Source organism: Vulpes lagopus, chromosome 1, assembly GCF_018345385.1.
Source record: "Vulpes lagopus strain Blue_001 chromosome 1, ASM1834538v1, whole genome shotgun sequence".
NCBI classification, from domain to species: domain Eukaryota; kingdom Metazoa; phylum Chordata; class Mammalia; order Carnivora; family Canidae; genus Vulpes; species Vulpes lagopus.
Window position 1 is genome coordinate 181,574,360 of NC_054824.1, and position 24,294 is coordinate 181,598,653.

At 36.7% G+C, this 24,294-nt stretch overlaps 1 protein-coding gene across 8 annotated transcripts in view; it reads left to right on the forward strand.

Moving 5' to 3' along the window:
- Positions 1–24,294, forward strand: part of NEK7 (NIMA related kinase 7) — a 156,813-nt gene that overhangs the window by 83,612 nt on the left and 48,907 nt on the right. For all 8 annotated transcript variants that reach the window (XM_041758511.1, XM_041758519.1, XM_041758480.1 and 5 more), the window contains 3 exons: positions 2,059–2,199; positions 15,720–15,782; positions 17,352–17,462. In XM_041758511.1, the coding sequence (XP_041614445.1) occupies positions 2,059–2,199; positions 15,720–15,782; positions 17,352–17,462 (315 nt within the window). The remainder of the gene's footprint in view (positions 1–2,058; positions 2,200–15,719; positions 15,783–17,351; positions 17,463–24,294) is intronic.

The following is a 24,294-nucleotide window of genomic DNA, read 5'->3' on the forward strand; positions in this document are numbered from 1 at the left end:
GGACAATAATTTGAACTTTCAGAAGACAAAATCTGTACAGCAACAGAAATCATTGCTTCTTTTTTTGTCTTTTTGAGAAACATTGTATTTGAATTACAGTGAAACTTAGCAGAATTTTAGGGTTTTTGCTAGCATGATAGATGTAGTGAAATAAACAATATTGTACTGGCCATATGTCAAAATAGCCTTCTGCATAAGTAATGGGGTCCACAGGCTTAACAGAGGTTTATTTGAAGGACCAAGAGTTCAATTTAGTGCGTTTATCAACCAGTGTTATCTTTGATTGCATTAATAGGTATTTAATGTCCAGTCTCATTAGAGGGTGCACTACTCAGACCCCCAAGAATGTCCTGTGTACTCCGAGTTGGCTCAGAGACTAGAGGAGATCCAGAAGGATGTGAACAGTATGGTAGAGGCTTGGAAGAGTGTCCTCATAAGTAATCCAGGAACCTTGAAAAGTCTATGTATATTTAGCCAAAGAAGAGACGATATAAGGGCATTTGATAACTAAACTAGACTATTTTGTTATAGTTTGTTCTATGGGTAGAGATGCTGAAATAGATGATGAGTGTCGTGAGAAGCCTAAAAGGCAGTGTTCGTTGGGTACCAATTGTAAGTCCAGCAGACAGTGTGTGACTGTAGTGGGTATTCCGTTAATGTTTACCCTGTGACTGACTTCATGAGTGGAAGAGTCCATGAATAAACAAACGCACAAAAGAACCAGGACAATGGATAAAATGTATAAGGAGTTGGATTTTCTCTCAAAATAGGAATGACAATGTGCTCCCATCCTGATACCTTGTAATTATTTCTCTCATAGCAGTTAAGAGCCTCTTCCATATATTTGGGTCAGCTCTTTCAGAGCATAATGTATTTCTGGTTCATCTCTATTTTCCTGGCAGCTAGTACATAGTAAGTATTAAAAAGTGTTAGCTAAGAAAAAAATGACTTTTTTTTTTTTTCACGAACAACAGCGAAACATTGTTTAAAAATGTACTTATGTACTAAGTGAAAGAAGCTAATCTGAAAAAGGCCATAGACTGAATGACTTCAACTATATGACTTCAACTATATGACATTTTGGAAAAAGCAAAGCTATGGAGACTGAAAAGATCAGTGGCTACCAGGGATTAATGGAGAGGGAGGGATGAATAGGAGGTACAGAAAGGATTTTTAGGGCCCTGAAAATACACTGTATAATACTATAATGATGGATAGATGTCATTATATGTACATTTGTCCAAAGCCGTAGAATGTGCAGTACCAAGGGGGAACCCTAAGGTATAAACTATGAACTTTGGGTGATAATGATGGTTCAGTGTAAGTTCGTGAGTTGTAACAAAAGTGTCACTATGGTTGGGGGTGGGGAGAGCCATGCATATATGGGGGCAAAGGGCTTTCTCACAATTTTGCTGTGAACCCAGCACTGTTCTAAAAAAAAATAAAGCCTTAAGAAAAAAAGTAATGTTGTGGTGGTAAAGTCCCTGCCACTGGAAATGTTCTTTGTAGAAGTTAAATAGCTCTCAGGAAGTTGAGAAGATTTTCGTGCATTAGTTGACAGATTGGACTCTGTGTGTGTGTGTGTGTGTGTGTGTACATTTATTTCAAGTCAGAGATATTTTGAAAAAAATATCAAAGGAGCAGTAGATTGAGTGGGACAAGTTTAGATTCTGTGAACTGAAGATAATTTTATAGAGTTCCTATCTAAAATTTCAAAATGTTCCTCATCCCCTAACATTTCATGTCCTTCTTCCTTGATTTATTGTTTCTTTTTAGCCTTTCCTGTCACACATACTGTGTATTTTTTGTGTTTACTCTGTTTGTTATTTTTCATCCCTGCCAGATTTTTCTTTTGAGTGTAGGGATTACCATCTGTTTACTTTGCTACTGTATCCCCAGTAAGTAGAACAGTGCCTAGCATGAATAACTCAATAAATATTTGTTGAATGAATAGATGTCTGCAAGCTTACCACAGGTATCACCTACTTATATGAAAACAATCGATGATTATGTGAATATTGTGTGACTGAAAACTTATTCTGACTTTTTTAATTACAGAAGGCCTTACGACCGGATATGGGCTATAATACGTTGGCCAACTTTCGAATAGAAAAGAAAATTGGTCGCGGGCAATTTAGTGAAGTTTATAGAGCAGCCTGTCTCTTGGATGGAGTACCAGTAGCTTTAAAAAAAGTGCAGGTAAGATGATTTTAATTATGTAAATCAATGTAAAATTATACTATATGAATAATAAATAGAAGGGAGTATGTCTGAATGACTGGGTAATGACAGTCTTAAGGTGAGAATGCTAGAAAGGAATAAAAATTATACTTTAAAAGCTTGAACTGAGTGTAGTACACAGTGGAAATTAATTTTTAATTTTAATATTACTTCTGGGCTTTAAAAATTTAGCTGGTTTTGTTCACCTAGATTCAGTAATAACTGAAATGCTCCTAGAAAAGCTTTTACAACCCTAGATTTTTAAGAGGCGGATTTGAGTTCTCACCAGTTGCTCCTGACTGCACAGGTAACTCTCAGCTGCAGCCTTGGGCCTCACAATAGGAAAATAGATTTTACAAAATATATTGTGTAAAGTTAGCGAGTGGCAGTCAAGGTTAAGCTGGGGTATTAAATTAATGTGGAGAACCACACTGGCGATAAATGAAGGAAAAATGAAGTTAACTTTATTTATTGGAAGATTTAAAAAAGAATGAAGAAGATTGATTAAGTTAGAGGATCAATGACCTGTTTGTAATTTCCATCTTGTACTTGTATCATTCTAGAATCAGCTTTGCTCTCCAGTCCTGGCTTTCCCCTCCCCTCCCCACTCAGATTCATTTATCTTGTTCCAGATCCTCTTCCGCAGTCCTCCCCTAACCCTATGTACCAGTGCCACTGAGTTACCTCGTGTGGACCTACCAGAGCCCTCAAAGTTTCGTTTGCTCTAACAAGTCTAGGAAGTCTAATTTCACTTGCCCTCTGGTCTAGAAAGTACTTGTCTTTCTGTCTGAGTCTGTTTGACATCATAAAGTTTTGCTTCCCATTTTTCAGATGAGGTAGTTATTGTTCACATCTGCCCACCGACTTTCCTATTTTACTCTGCAGCCCTCACATCTTTTCTCTGTAGTGACCTGTGAGATCAGAGTTTTCTCAATTTTCTTTTTGTAACTCCTTAGAGGATCGATGTGCTTGCAAGAGGCCATCAGAGATGAACAACTTTCACTTACCTTTTTTGAGGAAACAATAAGTGTTTATAAAAGATGTTATGTGGCATATACAATATGAAAAATAATAGAAATGCCCTCATATCTGCAACCTGGCTTAAGAAAAAAAAATTAGAAAAAATTTTGAGCTGTATCTGGCCACTACCTTCCCTCAGAGGTTACCATGTCTGGCATTCTGTGTTTAACATTCCTTTGCTTTTCTTGATAGTTTTCCCTACATCTGTATACATTTCTAAATGAATTTATTGTTTGCTTTATATTTTTTGAGCTTTTTATCAGTGTTGTCACATGTTGGTGCATGTGGTTGTACATTATCCTTTTCACTTGCTGTATCGTATTCAGTTGCTCTCGTTACGTGATACTTGCCGTGTGGATTGTTTATAAGTTGTTTACTATTGGAAGCAGTACTTCTGTGCTAGTCTTACCTGTTTTTCTTGGTACACACATGCAAGCATTTCGCTTTTGTCTGGGCCTAAGAATGGAAATGATGAACCACAGGGGATGCACATGATTGGTTCTGCAAGTTAATAGCAAGTTACTTCCCATAGTTGGGCAGGTTGACTTTTTTCACTGGCAGCCTAGAAGAGTAGCAGTCTTCTCTCTTTTATTTTTTTTTATTTATTTTTTTTTAGTCTTCTCTCTTTTAATATGACACTGACAGTTTAATAAAATATAATATAGGGGTGCCTGGGTGGCTCAGTGGTCGAGCATCTGCCTTGGGCACAGGGCGTGATCCTGGTCCCAGGATCGAGTCCCACATCCAGCTCCCTTTGAGGAGCCTGCTTCTCCCTCTGCCTGTGTCTCTGCCTCTCTCTCTGTGTCTCTTATGAATAAATAAATAAAAATAAAATCTTAAATATAAAATGCAGATATTAATGTTTATGAGGCAGATGACTTTTGGAAGGATTATTCCATTAAAAAAGAACTCTGATCCATTTTTTAAATGTGTTTATTAGGATGCCTGGGTGGCTCAGTGATTGATCGCCTGCCTTTGGCCCAGGGTGTGATCCTGGGGTCCCGGGATCAAGTCCCACATCGGGCTCCCTGCAGGGAGACTGCTTCTCCCTCTGCCTGTGTCTCTTCCTCTCCCTCTGTGTCTCTCATGAATAAATAAATGAAACCAAAAAAAAAAAAGGATTATTGAGTTTCTACTTTGCATCTCTAGGCACTGAGGGAAATAAAAAAGAAGCTAGTCATATTACTCCTGCACTCGGTGGAAAAAGAGTCTTTGTAGAATGATTAAATGTTAAGCCCTGTGGCATGGATTCCTGATTTAAATAGGAGTTTACAGAACGGAGATGTCAGTTTGAGCCGTTGGTGGAATCGGGACATAGGCCAGGCTATCAGAGCGAGGCCAGATTCCGGAGAACACTGAAACCAGGAACAGGAATTTGAAGAATAAGACAGTAAGGATTCACTATGGATACTCAAGTAGAATAATAGTCTTCAAAGTTCATTCTTTTAAAAGTAAAATTACAAACCGAGCACACAGAATAGACTGGAAAGAGGACAGATGCCTATTTGCCACAGGTAGGGAAGGCCAAAGATGGACTGAGAAATCATCTGGAGGTTTCTGGAGGCTTCTCAGCTTCCTTCTCCACCTTCCCACTGATTCTGAGTGTAGGGGAAGAGGCTGGGCTCCAGTCCGTCCAGTATTTTTCTTCTTTTTTTTTTAATTTTTTTATTTTTTTATTTTATTTTATTTTATTTTATTTTATTTATTTATTTATTTTTTTTTTATTTTATTTTTCTTCTTTTTGATTGGAAATTTGAAAGGACCTGAGTTAATTTGGGCAATCATATTTCCATTCAATATTAGATGCCCCCTCCAGATGCTCCTGTTTTACACCATGACAAATCTCAGACAGCCATCTCCTGCCATGTGGAGCTAGTTTGTCCTTTTGGATTATACAGTTCTTCTCTGCTTTATACAGTATTAATATTGTGGCATCTTCCAGTTTTAAACGTAGCTTCTTTATAAAAGAGAGAAATGATGTTGTAAAGATACTCATAGCTTATTTAATTAGGGAATGGTGTCTTAAACCTTTATGAGGAGAAATGTATTTGCCTTTCAGATGTGTTATTGATTTCTGCGATGTATTACACTTGTGTGCTCAACAATAAATTTTGCGCTTCTTGCTAAAAAAAAAAAAAAAATCTCTGTAGCTTAAAAAGAAGGTGTTTAAGAATATTGTTAACCAGACTGTCTTCCTTTCTGGAGAATCTTAGCTCCTCTTAAAAAAATTCGTAAAGAATGAAATACTGGATTTCCTTATGTGTCTTATTACTTTGTCTGAAGAGCTGTATTACTGTCCCCAGTTCTTCTGGAATCTTTCCTCAACACTGCTTGAGTTTATAGGGTGAAGTGCTGCTCTTACGATTCATTTGTCTGCTTCCAGGTCATTAAGGAGACATGTTAGAATTACCATCCAGATTCCTCAGCTTAGTTTGTTGGGGTTTTTTCCCCCCCTCGGCTTAGTTTCCAAGGCATTTCCTTACTTTGCCCCACAATATCAAGCCTCACTTTTTCAAGACCTTAAAAAAAAATAAAAAACAAAAAACCCCACAAACAACAACAACAACAAAAAAAAAAACGCACCAGTGTCCTAAGTAAGCTCTGGTGACTTTCGTATAGGCTTGCCTGTTACCTGTGTGTGGAAAGAAGTGTGTGTGTTCTGAATGCACATCACTTCTTTGAAATCATAAACAGATCCAAGAACCTACAGTTTATGGCAAAATGAACCAGTCTTTGGGAAAATGTACCCACATCTCATCGTGATTTGTTTGCCAAAATTAAGATGGTGTCTTAACTGATGTGACGTTTTTGAAATTCCATGTGCCGATGTTGCTCCCATCTCTCCCTGTTTCCCCTCTTTGATGTGTCCCTTTGTCCTGCCCATTCACTCATTCCACCTAGTGGTAGTATATTGATCACCTTGTGTTCGGGGGTCAGCATGGAAAACTCCAGGATTACTGAGATCGACAAATAATGGGGATTCCAATAGAAGTGCAACAGAGACACCTCTAGAATCACAAGATAGGCACTGTAATGAGAGTGCCTCCAGGAACATGGGGGAGGAGATTGGCGTCACAGAGGAGGTGAGCTGGGTCTCAGAAGCTCAGCTCTTTGTGTTGGCAGACTGTCAAAGAATTGCTTTGATCTGGTCCACCTAATCTCTATTGATTTGTATGTTATCAGTCTTATGACATGGTACTAGAGTATGAATTTTGGGTCTCATTGTGTCTCAGTTCTTTGACCTTTGTTACCCTAACTTTCTAAGAGGCGGTGAACTATTTTGATCCTTAGTCCTCTTTGCTTACTCCTAAGTTATATGTCCAGATAACACTGGTTTCCCGTGGGACATCCATTGTCAGTGACGTTTTTTAGAATGGAAAGTACTTTTCTATAGTATTTACAAAGGTAAGGTGATAATGCACTTTGTTCAAATTCACCCTTTTGATACACGGGTTATCTCAAAACAGCTTCCTGAAGGGACAAATATTCTTTGATGTTTATTGCTTTTACTTACAGTTGATTATGATAATAAAACAATCGTCGAGAAGTAACTTTTTAAAGTGGAACTTGCTTTTTTCCCACATATATGTTGATTTTAGTTTCTACATTCTGTAGAATGTAGAAACTATATGTTTTCATGTATTAGAAATTGGGATTGCATACATTTAGAAATTTGTGAGCAATGAGAGTGTCTTCCATAGTGTTATAGATGAGAATAAGTTAATAATCTCTACGACTCTGTAGTCTCTTTTTCAGTGTTCATTGTGTTACTAAATTCATTCTGCAGCTTTTATCAGCTTCATTATATAATCTCTATAGATTTTGTTTGAACCTTCCAATAGTTATTTGGACAAATGAAAAATAGGAAGCATTTAGTAATTGATGCTGTTTTACTTGTTAAGGAGACATAGGCTTTTGTCTTAAAAACCAAAGCTCCTTAATTATATTTATTGTATGTGCAATTTTATCTTAGGCATTTCTTAGGCATATAAGAAATTGAGCAAATTTTTAGTTTTATTGAAGTTTTTGAGAATAGGGCATTTTAGTTAATATTTTACAGTTACAATGAATTCCCACCCAGGGCATAAATAGATTATCAACATTAAAATATTTAAATGAGGGAATGGACATCCGTGAAATAATTCAGTCCTTTGTCCTTTTTTGATGTTTCCATTGTTTTTTTCTTTAGCATTTTATGGTGCCTTAGGGTTGTTATTATGCTAACATGTAGGTTTTGGTTGTATGGGTTTTTCTTAAAAATTTTAAGTGGTAAAAAGTCTTCTGGTGGCCAAACCCAGTGAATAAATAGAGTTGAAGTAACTTTTTATTTATGCTGTTGAAGATTTTTGATATGCTTAATTATTATTTACTGAGGACCTACTGTATGGCAGACATTGTACTCAGAACTGAGATAGAATAATTGAGTTCAACATTTATATAATTATAAATAATTATAGCTAAGAAGGAAATGACTGTCATGAGATAGGACAAACAAATTAGGTGGGGGGAAGGAAGGCTTTTTATTTTTATTTACTTATTTTAAAAATATTTTTAAAACATTTATTTAGTCAAGAGAGCGAGCGAACATGAGACAGAGAGAGCATGAACAGGAGGAGGAGCAGAGGGAGAAGCAGGGGAGCCCAGTGTGAGACTCAATCCCAAGACCCTGGGATCATGACTGAGCCGAAGGCAGACGCCCAATCACTGAGCCACCCAGGCTCCCAGAAGGAGGGCTTTTGAGATGTTTGGCAAAAACGTTTCTGAGGATGTGGAATTTAAACTCAAGTGGAAGATAAGGAGTCAGCCATCTGAAGAGCAGGAATAGGATTACAGGCATAGAGAACAGCCTTGGACAATAGGATTGACTTAGAATATATTAAAGACAGATAGTTGTGACCCCCATGAGTGGAGTGAGGAAGGGAAGTAGCATGGGGTTATAGAGCATGGCAGGAAAGAATTTGAGAGTTTTTTTTTTGTAGGCCATGAAGAGAGGTCTATATACTATTTATGTGTTCTATGTTTTATAAGGATAATGAAAAGCCATTGGAGGAGCTTAAGCAGGTGATAAAATGTGGTATATGTTTTAAAGACTGCATAGACTGCTGTGTAGAACATGGATTTGCCCTCTTCCATACACAGCAATAACAAGGCCAAACATTATTAATTGAAAAATGTTTAGCTGTTAAATAAATAATATTATTGGCAATATAAACGAAAATTACAAAATAAGATATTTCTAAAACTTTGTAAACATTAGAACTAAAAGAATGTGTAAAAGCAAATAGAGTCATAGGATAGCTTTCACGTAGGAGGCAGGTTTTACGAGGTAGTACGTTTGACCTTTTTTCCACAAATAGTTCTATAGTTCTTGTTCTTTAAATGAATATTGCCTTTCCTCTGACATTTGCTCTTTCCTCACAACCCTCTCCAGTATCACATGCTTCTCTTTCTTGACTTGGGGCACGGTGGAATCCTCTTCATTAGGGCTTACTTTCCCTCCCGCTTCAGACCGCATTCTACATTCAACCACCTGTCATTCCGCCACCTTTGAAACCAGTGTCATCCAATTAAATTTTTCTTTTCCATCTTTATCCCTTTTCTGGTAATCTAAAGTACTTTTTCTCTTCTCTTCTCTTTTTTCTTTTCTTTTCTTTTTTCTTTTTTTCTTTTTTTCTTTTTAATGTTTTTAACACCTAGCTCTCATTTTTCCTCTGCCCACTGCTGGGTGCTGTGTTGACTCTATTGAGACCAGGCCTCATGGTTTCTCACCACGCCTCCACTCCATGGCCCTCAGTCAGCTTTCTTAGTCCATCATCAGGCCGTACCCTACACTGTACTGATTCTGCCTCAAACTCTCAAAATTCCCTAATTAAATTCCCACTTCTTTCCCATTTCTTCTTTGCAGTAAAACTTGTTCCTTGAGCTCATCTTGATTACCATGGATGCTGTATTCCTCAGACCTCTTATATAAGGTCTAATTTCAGTTGTTAGCTTTGTTGGGCCTTTGTCAGCTCTTGCAGATGCTTCTACTTTAGCATCTCTCCCTGTGTTGCTAATCCCCAGTCATGGTTAATCTGCACTGCGTACTTCTTCATTTCTCTCTTCACATGTAACCATTGTTCCATGTGCCATAGCACAGAAGGGTCCAAGGTATGTCTTGGAGTTCTTGTCGCTGCTGTGGTTTTCTTGGACCACAGTCTCTGACATTTCCCACTTGCATCTGTGTTAACCACAGGATAAGAAGAACCTCAAGTCAGCAGATAAGTGATTATAATATCCATGGTGGAAGTTAAGAACTACTACCCTGAAGCCTCAGCCTCCACTCTAATACATTCCACAAATAGTGGAATTGACAGTCGAGAATGTCATCTCCTGTGGCCGAAACAGTCTTTGTGTCCATTGTGTTGTCAGGATCACAGAGCTGTTCTGATTCTTTTAATCCTACCTGTGCTTGGGTGGGATTTTTCCTTTCTGCCTTCTTGGAGACATTTTCACCAGTTGCCCCATTTCTCCTACATCAGCTTGCCTTCTCTGCCTGTAATAGCATTATCTGACTTTCTCACTGACCTCTGTACAATCTGTTGCTTCAACATCTGCCTGCAGCGTCTTAGAACTTACGTCTTGTGCTTTCTGAGATTCCAAACTCTAGATTCTCCTCCCTCTCTGGTGTCCCTCTTCTGTCCCCTTCAGTGGCTTCTCTCTTCCATCCCCTTCAATCACTTCTCTTTTCCTTACTCTTTTTTGGATCATTTCTCATGGTTTTAATTTTGGGTCATTCACTTCACCTGTAGCCACATTCTCACTCACAGCCCTGTGTACCTCCATAGGGTGCCTTCATCTATAGAAGCCCTGACTAAGCTCTGTTGAGCTTGAAGCTCTCATAAAATCTGAACAAAAGTGAATTTTCTTTAATAGAGTTTTTCTTCTTCTTCTTTTTTTTTCTCTTAATTTTAAGGAAGGCTTCCTGATGCACTTGAAGTCAGATCACCTCTAGCCTGTTGAATTAAAAGGCATTTCCTTGGAAACAAAAGTGTTTTTAATAGTCAAAGAATAATCAGTGCCACACACTGATACCTAGTTCCATACCATCATTTGCCAGGACCATAAGGAATCCACAAGAAAGAAATTGAGGACTATCTTGTAATTTGCAGTTCAAATGTGTTGCTGTGTTAAGAGAGGAAGGTAGACAGAAGCTAAATCGCAGGGCTTGGTGTTCTAAAGGGAGAAAGGTTTCTGGCGTCTGTGTAGAACTCTTCCTGCACTCACCTCGCTTAAGTTGTGCCCCCATCTCCACTCCAGCTCTGTCTCCCCACCCTTTCGAGTGCCTCTTTATTTACTCAGGGAAGTCTAGTGGTAGAGACTTCAGTTATTTAGGATTAACTTGTTCAGTGATTTGTGATTTATATCTAGAGAGGTCACAGTCCTTCTGCTACGGATTTTCCACCCTCCCCTCCCCACCATCCTCTATCCCTTCAAATTAAAGAGAGAGGTTCTGTAAGGGAAAGTCTGCCTACCAGTCAGCATGTAGGAGAATCGGAAATTTGCAGGCTAATAGCAAAAATATTCCTTAGACCTCCTCTCCTGTCACTCCAATCACGGTTAGAGGATGGTCCGTACAGGCGTCGGGCAGTTGGAATAAAGGGATGGAAGCATTTGGGCACCAGATCAAGAGAGGCAAGAACACTGGGATAAAGAAGGACATAATCCAGGGACAACTGAGGTTTGTCACTTAGAATACAGGGACTCAATTTAGGGACAAGTGTCTCAGTTCATTTATTCAGGCTCTGTAAAGCTGGTGAGGCCCAGGAGATAATCTGGGTAAGATTTTCATTATATAAGGTTTATTTAAAGTGAGATATACCACGTTTTTCAAACTTTTTAATATACATTTTTAAGTACTTTCATTGCTACGTTTTAAGTGTTTTTCTTCTAACAAATTGACAAATGCCTTTTCAAGGATATTTATGTTAAATTACTAGAAGACCTCATTTTCCTCTTAAAGATACCTTTTTACTTTGATTGGTCATGAGTAAATTTTGGCAAAATTTAGATGACAAAACAAACTTTTAAAGTGATTCAGAAAGTACCAAGAATTTATTAGCCAACACTTGCCTAAACATTGCTGTTAACTTTGCTCTTACCATGTATATAGCTTAAAATCCCAAAGAATCTTTAGTAGAGCTCAAAAAGATGCTGTCTGAAGATAAGCTTGTAAATATTCTAAAAAAAATATTTTCACAAAATCCAGATTTTTTTTCCCCTTATATGTTCTTTTTCTTGCTCATGAAATCAGACAGTCTTGAATCTATGTCTGGGAGTGATTTAATCTAAAGATCCAGCTTTTATTTTTGTCTTGACTTCCTGGCTAAGAGAAAAAGATAAGATACTGCTGAATTCCCAATTAAACGTATTTATAAATGTATTTGGTTCAGAATTTTGTTTTGCCTCATATGTGCCAGGAACACTTCTCTCTCAGTGACTGAGGGGAGACTTTGATATTACTAAGAATTCACTTAAAAATAAAAATTAATTTGTAATACTAAATTATTTAATTGTAAGTTGAATTAGAAATTCACAGTTTCTATGAAGCACACTTCTACCTTAGTATCTTGTGTCTAGTTAGGGTTTCCTAAAGCTCCTGTACTCATCTTTTTCTCATCTCATTCACTAGTGTTTGCTTTTTAAATATTTTTCGTATCATAGAGACATTATTGGGAGATTAAATTTATACATGCCTCCAAGTTTGTGATTTTCTTCATTTTAATAACTAGCACCAGAATTTCCTTTCCCTTTCTTCTTAAAAAACATTTTCAGGAATTCCTTCAAGGCCAAAGACATTTAAAATTTTGTTCTTCCCTGCATTTCTTTGAATTATCTCAAGTCCATTGTGACTAGTAGGTCCTGAGCATAGCATTAGCATGCATGATTTGGAGGGAATCTGTTTTTTCTTTTGCCATTTTGATTTTTAGGCATAAATATTGTGTGTGTGTATTTCATAAGTGTAACTAATGTCAAGCTCAAAATTTTGTCTACATTAATATATAATATTATTTAACATGTTACATTAGTAACATCAAATTTTCGAGCCTCATTTGGCAATTTGAGGAATGAATGGCTTTTCTCTATGTAATTGCTAGGTGTAAAGCTTTTTTCTTTATAGTAATGAACTTTTGATTTTACTTATTTCTATAAGGGATCTTGCTGAAGTGAATTATGCTTTCCTGCATATATGAGTCCTGCCCAGCTAATCCCTGCCAGCCATACTCCACTTCCTTGAGGTTCTCACATCACTCTGTATAAGTAGCGCTTATTAGATTGTGTGTTTGTGTTCTGTGTATGCATCTGCAATCTGCATCTGACAGCTTGCATCTGGAGGACTGCATCTGAAGGACTGCAAGCTCGTTTTCTTATTTATATCTATAATAAAATCTGATGACAATTGACAGCATGGTTTTGTGAATAAAAGAAAGCAACAACATGAACAAGTTATTTATGTTAATTGTCTACCTGTAGAATAAAACTATGATGCTCTTGAAAAGGATTATGTTTATATGAAATTTTTTCCTTCAGTAAGTAGTGTTATACTGTTTGTGCTTGCTTTTTTTTTGTTTTTAAGGTTTTATTTATTTATTCATGAGAGATACAAAGAGAGAGGCAGAGACACAGGCAGAGAGAGAAGCAGGCTCCCTGTGGGGAGCCTGATGTGGGACTTGATCACAGGACTTCAGGATCATGACCTGAGGACGTGAGCCCCTGAGCCTAAGGCGGACACTCAACCGCTGAGCCACCCAGGCATCCCTCTCTTTGTGCTTTAATGCTGGTAGTTCATTTTTTTTTTCTCCTCCTATTAGTATCCATTTGTAGCTAATATCTCATTTTACTGAAGTTTGATATCTATGAGGGTTCGATGTTTACAAAAAATTTCTTAGTAGATATTTTATGTAATTTTTGTGATGGTGATTTGTCCTTTCTTTTTTCATTTCATTTCATTCCTTACCATTCCACTCCCATCTGAAGTCATAGTAATACGAGTTGACTGTGGTGAGCCTGGTTAGATTTACTGCTAATGGAGAAAAGTGAAGCCACACTCTGATACACTTACTAGCACACACATTTCCTGTTCTGTTGTTTGAATGAAGTGGGAGGAAATTTGATGCCATCTAGTTTATCTCCCTCTCTTTGTAAACCATTAAAGGGAGGGGCACCTGGGTGGCTTAGTCCATTCAGTGTCTTTTAGTTTTGCCTCAGGTCATGATCTCAAGGTCTTGGGATCAAGCCCTGCATCTCAGCCAGGAGTCTGTTTGAGATTCTCTCTCTCCTTCTGCCCCTACCCCCTCTCACATATACCCACGTACTCTCTCTCTCAAATAAAGAAATCTTTTTTAAAAAGCCCATTAAATAGGGACTCCTGGATGGCTTAGTAGTTGAGCATCTGCCTTTGGCCCAGGTCATGACCCCGGGATCGAACAGGGAGCCTGCTTCTCCCTCTGCCTGTGTCTCTGCCTCTCTATGTCTCTCATGAGTAAATAAAAAAAATCTTTTTAAATAAAAATAAAACACCCATTAAATAGTATAGAATTTTTTTATTTTTTCAGATATTAATTTGCTGTTCTTAGCTATTATACATTAACACTTGAAAAACATAAGCAATACTCAAAATTTTCATTAGAAAATTAATAAAGTGTAAGGCTGCATAGAAATAGAAGTATTTGCTGTGGTGTTAGGTGAAAATGTGTATAGTCATATTGCATATGACTGCTACTTTCATTCTCCAACACACATAAAAATTTATACAAGAAGGGAATGAGCAAAAGCTAAGATCTTTAAGAAAGTGAGTTTTTTTTTCTTAAAATTTTTATTTATACTTAATTATTTTTAGGAAGGGGAAGATTAGAAATACGCCTGTGTTTAGATATTAAGAATATTATCAAGTAAAAGTTGTGTATTACAAATTGTAATTGTACCTGCATATTCTATATTTCCTTATGTAAACTTATGCCTTAGTATCTGTTATTTCTGGGTAGCAGGATCTTAAAATTTTTTCAACGTTCAGCTTTAATATTACCCATGTGTTTTAATATTACCACTCTTCACATGGAGATTCCTTCTTTAGATTTCTCATATTACTCTCTGCACATACATATATTTTAGTACTTATTAGCTAGTTGTATATGTGTTAGACTTCACAACAGCCTGAGGCATTGAAGAAAATGCAGACTCTGGAGCTGGAATGATCTGGATTCAAGTTCTTGTTCTGTCACTGATTTTATGACGCTAAACATATATTTAATCTCTCTGAACCTGAGTCCTCATTCTAAATTGGAGTCAGTGCTACCTACTTTGTAAGAACATGGTGAAGATGATAGCAACATATGTATGTAAAGAGATTACACCTTCTAGTAGATGTTCAGTAACTTCTCAAGTCACAAAGCGTTGGATTGTGCTGCTCCTTTTGAATTACACACCTGCTTCTCCTGGAATATACCAGCTCTCTGAATCAGGAAGACTTGGTCAAGTTGATAACTCTAAATGTCATTGAAGTTGTTTTGTTATGTCAGTAGGGTTTTCATCAGCTCATAATACTAACTTATCCAGATATTTTCTACAATATTTGGTATATTGGTTTTTTTAAATTTATTGTTTGTTTTCCATTTACTTAGAACATTCAGAGTTCTTGGTTACCAGAGAATCCTAAATATCCCTTTGATTACATTATTTTTATGTTTTTCACATCAGACCGATATTTCTCAACCTTTTTTTCATTATCACCCTCAAGGAGCCTCTTCAGATGGTTTTTCCTAATTACTTCATCTCCCTTATGAAATTTTAATTCCACAGATAAGACTGTATATGTTTATGTGTTGTATATATGTCTGTGCTTTATCCTTAAAAAGGGTAAGGCTTTGTCACACCTCTCTCCAAAGAACCATTTTTTATCTCCTTGGAGTGCTATCCCGTGCATTTAGATCTTTTAGACATTGATTGTGTAGATAATGATTCAGAACTTGGGTTAGAGTTGGGTAACTCTGAGAGAGTGAATCCAGGCAACTCCATTAATTAGCTGTGTGAACTTTTGTCTGTTTCTTAAGCTTTTCCTCATCTGTGAAACGGGAATACTAACATTGTTGTCTTCCTAAGGATTAAATGACAATTAAATGAGGTAGTTAGTGCAGTATGTTCAGCACATATTAATTGTCTGATATATATTAGCTATTATTTTATTGTATTATGATCACAACATCCATTCTGTTTCATTTGAACCGAAGACTTGAAATATCTAACAGTTCTCTTTTCTTATTACTCACTGCCTTTGGAAGGAACAGGAGATAAAAGACCTTCAGAGCTCCTAGAAACCTAATTGGGAAAAAATTTCTTAGCATGTATATGACTACATGTAAAGTATTATAATGCATTTATTTACATGGTGTCTTGAACCACAGATTATTGTTTTATTAAATAATTCTGGATTCTCTTTTTAGATATTTGATTTAATGGATGCCAAAGCACGTGCTGATTGTATCAAAGAAATCGATCTCCTTAAGGTAAATAAACACATTGTTGACTATTTTGAACATAGATGAACATGTTAATTAAAGTGATTTATGAAAATATTACACTTACAAGCAAAAAGATTTTTAAAATTTATGCCACACCAGTTTTCAGTAACATTATATAAATTTGTGTCTCAGTATATAGAAGAATGTGGTTTTTTTTTTTGGATTCATTGTAAAATAATTTAATCTGAACATTACGTAAGATTAGCTCCCCTCTCCCCCTACCATTTGAAACTAGGAAATAGAGAAACTGGGCATAAAACATTAAACAAATTTTTTTCTTGACTGTCCCAATTAGACATATTCTAAAGGCTAAATAACATAAATGCATATCAGTATTATCTCAAGATGTAATATATTGAGAATATGAACTGATCCAAATGGGCACAAGCTTTATATAATATTTCTGTATCTTTTTTCCATCCTTAGAAAGGATGATGTAAAGAGTATGTCAGAATTAGCTTTTCAGTTTCTCATCCACTCAAAGGATATGATTGAAATTTCAGTTATCTCTGCATGGCTTTTTTTCTAGTAAAATTTCCTTTGAGGAATGCTGTAGCTTACGTTATATTTTTAACTGTTAGATAAGACTTGGATTTTTTTATGCCATACATTTTTGTTTGTGCCTAAAATGAATCCAGTTTATCAAAGAAGATAAGAGTCAGATCAAAATGAACCATGCTTTCCATCTGTTTTGTTAGTTGTAGTTATTTCCTGGGCCATGAAGTAACAGTTTTAAATATATATATATATATTTAATATATATATATATATTGTTATTAGAGAAATAAAATATATTGTCATAGAAGATGTGGAGGAAAAACCTGTAAGTAGAAGGAAGAAAATCATATATATACACTCTGGGAGAATTCTTGAATAGTTTTCTTTGAGAAACTATTTGTCTTATGTTAACTTGCTTAAAGATTAAACAGAAAGCAAATCATATAAAAGGATTATCAATGTGTATAGACTGATGCATATATTCTATAAGGTGAAATTTTTCTTAGGATCATTTAACAAATCAACCTATAGGTAAACTTAAAACTCTGTATATTTATATTAATTGATGTAAAACCTATAGAGTATAGTAGATGTCCTTTTGTTTTAAATCACTGGCTGCAGTTACATGAGGATAGAGCCAACTTCAAAATAAGAGTAAAAGGAATACTTTATTTACCATTGAGTGCCATTAATGACAGTGCCCATTTTGAAAGATATGATTTTTAGCGGTTGATGCTGTATTTCTGCCATTTGTTTATATTTATATATTTATTGGATATAGCACATACTTTAAAAAAATTTAAGTGCATAATTTACTCTATTTCTAATAAAATATTAAAATAAAATTAATTGATATCTAATATTATTTTCAATAATTACAATATTTGTTTCAAAATTCACTAAAGAAAATACACTGTCATGTTAAGATTTCTATAACTTAAAAGTACAAAACAGTAACTGAGTTTATTCTTAAGAAACTATAAGTGATTCTTGAGAACTTACAGTAAGAAAACTTTCTGGTACCCATTTTGTGTGTGTGTGTCTTTTTTCCATCAGCAACTCAACCATCCAAATGTAATTAAATATTATGCATCATTCATTGAAGATAATGAACTTAACATAGTTTTGGAATTAGCTGATGCTGGTGATCTATCCAGAATGATAAAGGTAAGGCATTGTTTGTTTGTTTTTTAAACTAAGTATTTATTTTTTCTGATAGAATTGCTCTTTAAAGATACAGGTATATCAGAAACTTGAAAGACCTCAGTTCAGTACTTTAACATGTGGTAAATGTATAACGAATGATAAATAGTAGTGATTATGAACCTGATTTACCTGGTGATACTGAACTAAGAAGTGTGAACACTCTGAAATCAGCTTGGAAGTAGACCAACAGATTTGTCTTCTGTAAGCTGAAGTCAAAATTTCACAACTTGATTTTTCCGAGCAGACCACCCTTGATCTTGTATCTTTGGACATCAGGCAGAGGGGGACAGAAAGACAATCTAGTGAATCCTAATCTGTTCCTACGAGGGATTCATCAAAGAATAAAGTGGACTTTTCATTCAGACCTTGCACATCAAACCCTAACTCAACCACTTAAAAGTTTGTCTTTTCCAAGAGCATATTCATTGGGTTTAAGTTCAGCTACAAGTTACAGAAATCTCCAAATTTCAGTGTTCTAAAAACTGCTTGTCCTTAGGGAAGTTACTTCTGTGTACCACAGTTTTTCAAAAACAAAATAATGAAAATTCTACAATTCTACTTCATAGAATTGTTGTAAATAATTGTCATTTATTCAGACATGAGAACTGTGTCTCACACATGCTAAGGCTATTTAAATGGAACCTGCTGCTGTATTACTGTTGTTATCAGTTATATTTCTCTGTTACATAAAATTCTGGGGCTGTTATGGCAGGTCTGATCTATCAAATTCTCAGAAACCAAGCCTATTTGCAGCTGATCAAGTCACCTTTCCTAGGCATGTAGGGACACAGAGTACTTGCTGGCTGTACCTTGAGGCATGTTACTGAATACTGCCACACATTTTTAGCTTCATCCCTTTGGCCAGAATTTAGTCTTATGAACATGCGTAGCTGCAAGGGAGGCTGGCATATATAGCCTTCTTTTGGCTGATCATGTGCTAAACTTGAATTACTAAAGCTAAACTTTACTCAGGAAGACATGTTGAGCAAGGTGGAAATCAGTGAAGACAAACCAAATGAGAAAAGCAAGACTATTTATTTGGAGCTTGCTGTAGCAAGGGAGTCGACCATTGTCATTAATGCTTTGACAGAGATTCACAGGCGGGCAGAGAAATAGAAAATCTTTATAATGGGAAAAATAAGCCTTTAGGTATGACCTGTTTAGAGGCTGTTGGCATACAGAAGCTTTACATGAGCTGCTTAAAAGTGGGGCATCTCATCTGCAGGTACAGGGACAAAAATTAGGGAAGCTGTCAGTTATTAATCAAGTCCTGGGTACTTGGGGCTGATTGTTATAGAGTTATTATTTAGCTTCCTGCATTGTCACTGGAGATAGCAACCTGGCTTCCTGCACACCTGACATAGCAGGCTGGCGTCCTTGGTTGTTTGTGATGGATTAAAGGTTGGCTTTCTGGTCGGGTTGCTGAAGGCTGTGGTTCAAAGTTCTGTTTTTCTATGATCTGGGCATTGTCTGTATATCCAGTCTCTCAACAGACAATGGAACACAACTGTAATCTCTGCTACATGGAGTTATTGTAAGGCATTCTTAAAAACAATGTTAGATGCTTTATATATATTACCGTATTTGCTGTTTGTTCAAAAGGATTCTGGGGGTCGATCTGACACTTGGAGAAGATAGTCATCATTACTAGTAAACAGAAGAACTGATATTTGAAATTAGGGTTTATCTGATGCAAAATTTCATGTGTTTGTTTTCCTTTAGTGGCCCTGAAAGATTTTTATATCACAGAACTCCTTTGAAAAATCAGAAGAAAACCCTTGACCTTCTCCCCAGAAAGATTTCGATGCATACACAATTTGCCTTCCATCACAAAGCCTTGACAGATTCTCTGATCCAGGAGCTCACAGGTTCTCTACTAGCAGTAGCTGGGAACCCTGCTCGCCAGTGTGATGAGTGCAGTGTCAGCCACTTAACTTCTCGTAGGCTTAGTTGCCTCATCCATAAGATGGAGGCAGTTTTGAGATTGCTTTGTAAAATATAAAAATACTACACAACAGAGAGGTAATATTTTTTTTTTTTTTTATCACAGAATGCTGTCGAGCTGACTCTGTTTAAAGTCCCATGGTGAGAGTGACTCACTTCTAATCAGTTATCTGATTTTCTGTTTTAGGGACTTCCCACCACTAGTACAAACTGTCTTTGCAGATTAATGAACAATTAAAAAAAAGTGGTTTTAATTTTAAAAAGACCTGCAAACACAAGTGCAAATTTTTTAAAACCGCTATCAAGATGAGACATATAAAAGCAAATGTAGATAGTCCTCGTAAGAGAGACAGCTAATCTACAACTCTTGGCTTAAACTTTAAGCGCAAGTTATTTAAATACTTACAGTAGGAAGCAAAGAGGCAAATCTTCATTGAGCTGAAGGTAGATAAAAAATAAACAATTTCAGTTATTGAGTCTTGCCCCTGATTGAGAGATCGTTGATTTAGAGTTTTGATTGTCGTCTAGAGGTTTTGCTCTTTTCTGGTCTAGCTTTCTTTCTTTGCTACTGCTTCTCCACACTTTCAGCTTGCTGTCCCTGGCCCATTGCCACGGCATGCCGGAACCCATGGGTTTACCCTGGAAGAGTACTCTTGAGAAAACTAGGGCAAGATCACAGTGCCTTACAGAAGAAGCCCTGTGGTCTGCATCTTTAGCAGATTCAGATTTCTTAGGCCAATAAAGGAGAACAAAATTTGTCAATGTGTTTTTATATTTATTGTGGTGATGAACTCACCTCCCGTATTTAAATGGCTCTGGCCATCAGTTGACGTTTTCAAGGAATTTTTTAATCACCTGACCCAGCAGATATAGTAAGATTTATTCAGATCTTTGTGTTTGGTAACGAATAGTAGCACACTGTTAGAGACTTGCTAACTATACTCTTAAAGTATCCTTGGGGCTTCTGGCTAAAATTTGAAGGTATCTATGGTGTAAAAGCTTACTTAGGAGACTTTAAAAAAAAAAGATATCAAATGATTGCTTAAAATAAGTTGCATGTTTATAGAACAATTTATTATACTTCAATAGAACTGAAGTAGTTCTTTAGAGAATTGGTAATATCATTCTTCCTTCCCGTCTTGTAGACATTATTGTATAAGCCTTTAATGATCCTATCCTTTGGGGCCCCTGGGTGGCTCATTCGGTTTAGTGTCTGCCTTCAGCTTAGATCACGGTCTCAGGGTCCTTGGATAGAGCCCCCGGGTTGGGTTCCCTGCTCAGCATGGAGTTGGCTTCTCCTTCTCCCTCTGCCTCCTGCTCACGTGCACGTGCTCTCTCAAATAAATAATAAAGAAATAATATTTTTAAAAAATGATCCTATCCTTTATTGTAGGTACATTCATCTTCCTCACCAAGATATAAGAGAGTCTGGGTCCGATTTCCCAGATCCTCTTGGAGGTTGAAAGTTACATTGCCAAACCTGTAGATCTTAGAATAGTCTCAGCATAATGGCCATAACAGAAATTTTGACTAAGAAGTTTCACATGAGTAGAGTACTTTCATATCTGGTTACGTTTATGTATGTCTTTTATGATAAAGAAGGACAATGAGGAGAGAGGGGTGTTGCTATTTTAAGTAGGATGATGAAAGAAGACCGTCCTGACCTAAGTCTAACACCCCCCACCTCCACCTGCCATTTCCTTCATATTGTTCTGGTTGTTTTTCTCTCACAGACACTCACTCCTGACCCTGTTTCCAACCCCCCAAGAAATGGCTCTTGAATGACCTCTAACGTTAAGGCCAGCGGACTTCATCCAGTGCTCCTTCTACCTATGTCTCAGCTGCTTCTCTTACCCTCCTTCTTGGAATTCTCCTCCTCTGGCTCGTTGAGTCCCACAGTGCCGTGGTTTCCTTCCTGCCTCTTTGGATGTTCTGATTCTTCTTAGCTGGATCATTCTCTTCTCTTGGCTCTTCATGATAGAGTTTCAAAAGTTTCAGTCCTGGCTTTGAAAAAAACCTTTCCTCCTTCCTTTATACTCGCTTCATGGTTGATGTCCTTCCTGCCCATGGATTCAGTTCCTTTCTGTGTGCTTGTTTTCTAACTTCTTATCTTCCATCTAGAGCAGTCTTTTTATCCTGAATTCATGTTAGCTCAACACCTCTGTAAAGAAACTCACGATCTTCCCCACAGACTGCCCTCCTCCCACGTTTCCTAACTCGAAGTTTGGCACCAGTCTGCCCAGTCATGCACGCCGGAGCCCAGGACTCTTCTTTGACACCTCTGTCTCCTTTACCCCCCACTTCTGGTCTATCATCAAGTTCAGTTTATTTTTCTCTTAAATGACTTCCATATATTCCACCCCAGCTCTGTTTCCATTTCTCTCCCTGAAGTATCACCATCTCCTACCTGGAGAGTAGGAGCTTTTAAACTAATCTTCTAGCACCCAGCACCCATTTTTCAAATCTGTTTCTCCATCAGTCTTTGAGGTGAGGAAGGAGTGGGGGGAAAAAAGAACAGAAAATCCTCTTTTTAAAATCCTTCTCGGGTTTCCTAATTGACATTAAAGAGGTTTGTCAAGATCTACTAAAACTGTGTGATCCAGAATCTTATACGGAAGAATCTGAGTTTCTTTTGTGACCTCACATATCTCTAGTGCTTAGGACAGAGCTCTGCACAGAGTAGGTGCTCAGTAAACACCTGCTGTAGAAGGTGCAGACACCTTCAGTTTCTGGGGCGGTGCCTGGCTCATAGTAGTAACTCAATAAATTTGTGGTCATTAAGTTCATAAAAGGTGATTATCTCCTTCCTCCCTCCCTCGCTCCCTTCCAAGTTGATTCTTTTTACCTCTGTTGCCCTTCTCTGTTTCAGGGGCCCCGGGTGAATATGGGTGGTGGTTTCATGCTTTTTCACTCTGGTCTCATGGGGAGTTGCTAAGATAATTTACCGGTATACTGACATGAGAGAAGATGGTGTTCTGAGCTGATGCAGGAAGGGTAATTTTTTTTCCTAAGAAACTCAAAAATTCTTTCCTAGACACTCCTATTTGTGCTATAAGCTGTTCTGTATAAAAGAGGCTATGTTTAGGGGGGAAGAAGTCATAGGAACTTCTTTTGTGAAGAAACATGACAGTGACTTAATGCTTCATAAAGGACAGTAGTAGATACTTGAATAGTGAGAAAATGATGCATTTCTTTATGGTGGGTAATATCGTAAATCATAGTGCGTCACAACAATATATTTCACTGTCTCAAGTCTTCAGCTTAATTGGGGTAGAGAGGAAATATAGCTCCTGGTCTGTATTCCAGAAATGAACCTCTGGATAGCATTGCATCAAAGATCTTTTACAAGTAAATAATTAATTGGTTTAGAGCAAGCTGACAAATATAATTAAGCAATTTATAGTTGAAATATTCAGTATTTCTCTAATTAGTGACAAAGGAATACCTGAGGCTGTGGTCAGATGAAATACTTCCCAGATGAGTTTTAGGATAAAAGGAAATCTAGAATTTTTCATCATATATTTCTTTATCATCAGTAATCAGAATTTTAAAGGAAAACAGACTCCTAAAAAACATTTCAGTTTATCAAGTTGTGATTTATATACTACGTATTTTCTTTATCATACCCTAAATTGGACCAGTAGATGCTCCATTTTGCAGTAAGCCTTTTTAATGCTGCTTATTTCATACTCTTTGAACATCAAGAAACATATTTGTTGATGGAGAGAGCTTAGTGTAGAAAAGATGAGAGACTAAACTCAGAAAGAGATAAAAAAAAGCTTTGGCTTTTTTTAGCTTGTCAATAGAAATATTGCTAAAATGTGCTTCAAATTTTCATAGCCCATTTTTCCAACATATAATTTCTTAGATTTCTAACTACCTCTTGGTTTGAGGCAGAAGAAAAATGTACATATCTTTAACATTATATTTGTAAAGACCTCTATTTTGGTAAAATGTGAATAAAACACAGTATAACCCAATGTAATAAATCTCTTAGGGGTAACTCAGAAGTTTGTTATCTGCCAAAAGATTTTCATATGCACTGACTAAGAAGTCAGTCAACATTATACTTGGAGATTTTTTTGAGTGAAATACGGATTACTGATTTAAATGAGTATCTATCCAATCCCTCCTCTGCCCACCCTCTGTCTCTGGAGGCCATAAATCTGGTGTGTGTGTGTGTGTGTGTGTGTGCGCGTGCGCGCACGTGTGAGTGAAATTCTACATCTAAGTGAAATCATACAGCATTTTCCTTTCTCTAACTTATTTAGTGCAGTGCACTCAAGGTTCATGCCTGTTGTTGCAAATAGTTTTTCTTGTTTTCTTTTATGGCTGAATAATGTTCTTTCATATATATATCTGAAAAAAAAAAAAAAGAAGCTGTCACAGCTTTTTTTCCATTCATTGGCAGTGGTCATTTGTGTGGTTTCCGTGTCTTGGGTATTGTAAATAATGCTGCTATGAACATAGGGATGCCAGATATCTTTTTTGAGTTAGTGTTTTCATTCCTGTAGACCTATTCCTAGAAGTGGAATTGCTGGATCATATGCTAGTTCCATTTTTAACTTTTTAGGGATCCTCCATACTGTTTTCCATAGTGGTTGTGCCAATTTACAAGTCTACCAAAACTGTACAAGAGTTCCATGTCAGCATTTATCTTTTGTTTTTTGATGATGGCCATTCTGACAGGCAGGAGGCAGTCTCTCATTGTGATTTTGATTTGCAGTTCTCTAATGACTAGTGTTTTTGAGCATCATTTCATGTACCTGTTGGCTATTCATGTATCTTCTTTGGAAAATGTCTATTTAGGTCTTTGTCTATTTTTTAATTACATGATTATTATTACTAT